At 66.6% G+C, this 4,926-nt stretch overlaps 1 protein-coding gene across 1 annotated transcript in view; it reads left to right on the forward strand.

Annotated features, from left to right (window-relative positions):
- Positions 1–4,926, forward strand: part of SHROOM2 (shroom family member 2) — a 48,149-nt gene that overhangs the window by 38,540 nt on the left and 4,683 nt on the right. Inside the window, exons 8-9 of the mRNA XM_012730236.1 lie at positions 1,964–2,503; positions 4,815–4,920. Coding sequence (XP_012585690.1) covers positions 1,964–2,503; positions 4,815–4,920 — 646 coding nt within the window. The remainder of the gene's footprint in view (positions 1–1,963; positions 2,504–4,814; positions 4,921–4,926) is intronic.

Genomic DNA, 4,926 nt, shown 5'->3' on the forward strand with positions numbered 1-4,926 from the left:
AGTGGAGGAGGCCAGAGGAGGCAGTGGAGGCTAGAGGAGGCAATGGAGGCCAGGGGAGGTAGTGGAGGCCAGAGGAGGCAGTGGAGGAGGCCAGGGGAGGCAGGGGAGGTAGTGGAGGAGGCCAGGAGACAGTGGATGCCAGGGGAGGCAGTGGAGGAGGCCAGAGCAGGCAGTGGAGGCCAGAGGAGGCAGTGGAGGCCAGAGGAGGTAGTGGAGGCCAGGGGAGGTAGTGGAGGCCAGGGGAGGTAGTAGTGGAGGGCAGGAGGTAGTGGAGTCCAGGGGAGGCAGTGGACATGGCCGGGGGAGGCAGTGGAGGTGGCCAGGGGAGACAGTGGAGGTCAGGGAAGGTCCTGCCGGAAGCCAGGGAAGATAGTAGAGACCAGAGGAGGTAGGAGACCAGGGGGTATCCTGGAGGCCAGAGGACGTCCTAGAGGAGGCCACAGGAGGCCCCCAGACACGAGGAGGCCCCAGAGGAGGCCACAGGGAGTGTGCCAGAGCCTGGGTGGCTCTTACCACACTCATCAAAAGCGCCACAAGGCTTGCACCGTGGAAGGACGTTCTAGAAACTGGCACATCCTGCGGCCGTCCCCACGCTCTGTCACAGCAGCCGTCTCCTCGTGACAGCTTATGCACAGCCGCCCACGCGTCTCGTGGCCACAGGGCTCAGAGGTAGCTTTTGCCCTCGTATCCGATTCAGTCTGTGGCCCCCGCACCACCACGTCCCGTGGTTGCCACCGAGATGCCAAACTCTGCAGCAGCTGGCTGCAGAGGGAAGTTGCCGGGCAGACCAAACCTTCAGCGTGGGGGGCGGGGGGGGGCGCCCTGGCTTGGAGGCCGCTGGCGGGGGGCTTCCTGCACGGGGCGGCCGGGGCAGCCCCCGTGTTTGCACGGCGGCCCAGAGGCTCCCCATTTTTCTCAGAAGATGATCGCCTCCTTTGGAGGGACTTGCCCAGCCAAGGATCAGCGCATCCGGGCAGCCTTTACCGTCCAAAGCCGGTGGGCAGCGAATGAGGGGCGAGAAGTGGGGCCCGGGGGTGCTGGTCAGTGAGACCCCAGCAGAGGCCTGGCACCCCGACACCCCCACTGCCTCGCCCTTCGCGCCGGCCCGGGGCTGCCGTCTGACCCAGTCAGTTCGAGGGCAGCTGGGATTTAAGCCTCCCCAATTTCTCTCGCACCCATTTCTGAGGGCACGCAGCTGGGGGGGGGGGTGCAAAGAACAGGTGAATACCAGTTGACTGCTGCGTGCCGGCGTTGTGCGCATTTGGGGAGCTCTTTCTCGTGGAAAAGCTTCGAAACCCGACCAGTGAGGAGCTGGCCTGTCCCCTGCGCGGGGCAGGCTTATTCTGGCCGGAGAGGGGCGGTGGGGCGCCACGGAGTGTGACCGGCCTGTGCCTCTTGGGGCGCTCCGTCCGCCACACGTCAGGAGCAGAGTGGGGTGCCGGAGCCTGTGATGTGGCCCGGTGCTCTCTGGCTTGTTCGGTTTCCATCCTCAGCCTCTCGCTGTGCGCGCCGGGCAGCCCCCAGCTGGACAGAGAGCCCTGGCCGGTGTCCACAGGACACGCATTGGCTGACCTTGCTGCTGCCCGTGGCTGCACGGAGGGCCCCTGGCGCCTTCCAGAACGGAGGTCATGTCCAGCGGGCTGTGGGCAGAACATTGTCCTGCCGGGGCGCGGTGGGGGGAGTGTCCCGGGATGCACCCCGACTCGGGTTTCACTAATGAACTGATTTGCCCATCTCAGTTCTAAGCCTCTGTGCCGGCAGCTCCCCCAAGCAAGCCCAGAACTGTGGCCATGTTGTGCGTATCCGCGTGCGGTCACTCACGGCCGTCCGGTGTCGCCCGGCGCGATTCAGGATTTGGTGGGACGAGCGTGGGAAACGGACGTGGGCTGGAGGGGGTTTCAGTCCTGGGGTGCAGGTGCCAATGGGGCCGGCTCCCTCTCACCTGCGTGTGTTCTCCTCCTAGACCAGCCGACGCTGGCAGTGGCCACGCTGCGGGAGCACAGAGCAGCGAGGCGTGGAACCCGTGCCCGGCCTCTGAAGCGGCCGCTGCCCGGGGAGCCGCAGAGGGGCCCCCTGACGGCTGCGGTGGGGCGGGCGCCCTCCCTCGCGATTGCAGATTCTCAGCGGAGCTCGTGCCGGCAGACCCCTCGCTGGTGCCGCTCACCAAGAGGCCGGCCCCGCAGAGGCCTCCGCCACCCCGGCGCGAGCCCAGGCCGTTCAGGGGCCCGGCGGGCGCGCCTGGGCTAACTCACCTGGCCGCACCTGGCAGGCCCCTGCCCACGCCGTCGCCGGGGGCCCTGGACGTGTGCCTGGACCGCCTGTCTGTGTCCTCGGCGGACGGCCATGTAGGGGCGCGCGCCGCCTGCCAGGAAGCCCCGCTCCCTGCCCCCAGCCGGCCCCCGCACGCAGCCATGGAGACCTCCCGCTCGCCCTCACCGCAGTTCGCGCCCCAGAAGCTGACGGACAAGCCTCCCCTGCTCATCCAGGATGAGAATGCTACCAGGTACTGTCCCGTGCGGGTAGCTGGGGCACGTCGGCCGTGCCCAGCCCCTTCCTCGGCATCTGGGGGGCGGGGGAGGGGACACCTGAAAGGCGCCTGTTTGGATGTTTGCGTGGCCCCGGGCTGGGCCGAGCCTGCAGCCGCCTCTTCTCCTGCGCGAGGGACCAGCCTTTCCCACGGGGTGAGGAGAGGTGTGGGTGCACCTGTCCCCGGGCCCAGCCTGATCCCTTCCCGGTCGACGCTGCTGCGGCCAGGCCCGCGCGCCCCAGCACGGGCCGTCTGTACTGGGAGTGGCGCTGATTAGCCGGTGAGGCCGCACGTGGACATGTTTTCCTGGTGTCCAGACTTTCACCCTCCTCTTCCCCCGGGTCGCTTTATGTTAAAGAGCTAAATTGGCGTGCCTGTTTGAGTGAAGCAGGAGGCCAGGCCACCCGTTCTTGGGTGGGAGCACCTCAGCTTCCCCGGCCCTCCCCCATGCACCCCAAGCGGGGTGCTCACTGTAGATAGCTGTCCTCCCCAGTCTGCAGGGCCCCCCCACCTCCAGGGCCTCAACTTCCTGTCCCTCGCGGCTGGAACTGTTGATAGTGCCTGCCAGGGAGACCTGGCCGCTCCAGACCTGGCCCTTGAGTCTTCTGCACTACCTCTCCGACTATCTTGGAGTGCGGGGACGTGGAAGGTGCCGAATTTTCTTTTTTTTTTAAAAGATTTATTTACTTATACACACAGCACGGAGTACAAGCCAGAGGTGCAGGGGGTGAGTGGACTCCCTAGAGACAGAGCGGGTGCAGAACAGGCAGGCTGACGAAGTGCACTGCTGAGGGGAGCGGAGGGACGACAGGAGAGGTCTGCCGCACCCTTCAGGGGGTCACTCCCTGCTCCGGGATCGAACTCACACCCAAGCGGCTGCCAGCAGCTTCCCAGTGCTGTGCTTTCACTCCGTGAGCCACCAGGGAGGGCCCAGGTTTTCATGTCATCCTCTAATGCGGTGACTCTCAACCCGGGCCCGGCCGTTTTGGCCCCCACCCCCGAGACAGCTAGCCAGGCCTGCAGACATTCTGGGGTGCTCACCTGGAGGGTGAATTTGCTTCTGCAGCTGGTGGGGTGGAGACCCAGGGGACCTTCCCACTGGCGCCCTGTACTTCCAGATGTGGCCACCAGGGGGTGCCCGTGAGCTGCTTGGCGCTGGGCACCGGGCACCTCCCCTGCTGGGGTTGGCACGCAGGCGCCTCCAGAGGGCTGCAGACGGGGCTGGCCACCTCTCCGTCCCTCCCTGGTGCTGACCTTCAGGAGCTGGCGAGGGCGATGAAGCTTCCCCCGCTGGGTGCTGCTGGCGTTTTGAGGGATCGCAGCTCACGGTTTAAGATGTGATGTCCGGAGCTAGGGAAGGCAGGAGAGGCCGCGTGTGCTGAGGGAGCCCTCGCTGCGAACTGCACGTCCTGGGCAGCTTGGTGTCTGTGTTCTTGCCTTCGCTCCTTCCTGGAGCCGAGCTTCTCCCGGAATAGCAGACGAGGTCAGGACAGGTTGACCTGGGAGTCGCTGGCAGGTGGGTTGCGAGGTGTGGCCGAGAGCCAGGGAGGGGGCGTGTGTCCAGGCGCGATGGCCAGCACGTCCCTTGAGTCCAGCGTGCCTGCACGAGTCTTCTGCACAGCTGGGTTTGACTTTATTCGCAAACGGGTTGCATGGGGCCACACGCCGGCAGTCAGGACGCAGCCACCCTTCGTGGTGTCTGTGGGAGGCGAGGAGAGAGGCCACCTGTTCCCCACTGCCGCCTGCACGCCCCCCCGTGACGGCAGCAGAGCCCCCCGGCATCCGCGGAGCGCGGGGTCAGGGCAGCCTTCAGCAGTGGCTGCGGTGCTGGGGGACACCGCACAGCAGCGGAGGCCCCTGCGTGGGGCCGGGGAGAAGCCTTCCCGTGCACCCCAAACGGGGCGCTCACTGGAGATGTCCTCCCCTGGGTCCGCAGGACCCGCCCCCACCCCAGCAGCAGCTGGGCGCTTAAGATAAATCTGGGAAACACCCACACCCCCTCCACATCCCCTACAAAAAAAAAAAGAACAACAGGACCTGCCGGGCACCCGCCCCTGGCATTAGGTGCCAGCATCGTGTCCTCATGCCTCTGCCTTGCTGGGTCACAATTTGAAGCGGCATGGCCGGGGTGCCCACGTGGGGGTGACCGGGAGCCCCTCAACTTCCTGTCCCTCGGGGCAGGCTGGTGAGCTCGGAGGTGCGCGCCCGGGGGGGGGGAGGGGTCAGCCATCCGCTCCAGGGGCGGCTGCGCTTGGTGCTGTGGCGACGGATGCGTCCCCCTTTCCAGGATCGAGCGGGTGGTGGACAACAACACCACCGTGAAGATGGTGCCCGTCAAGATCGTGCACTCGGAGAGCCAGCTGCAGGAGAGCCGCCAGGGCCTGGCGCGCGCCGCCGAG

The sequence above is a fragment of the Condylura cristata genome, unplaced genomic scaffold, assembly GCF_000260355.1.
Source record: "Condylura cristata isolate star-nosed mole 26May11 unplaced genomic scaffold, ConCri1.0 scaffold00027, whole genome shotgun sequence".
NCBI lineage: Eukaryota > Metazoa > Chordata > Mammalia > Eulipotyphla > Talpidae > Condylura > Condylura cristata.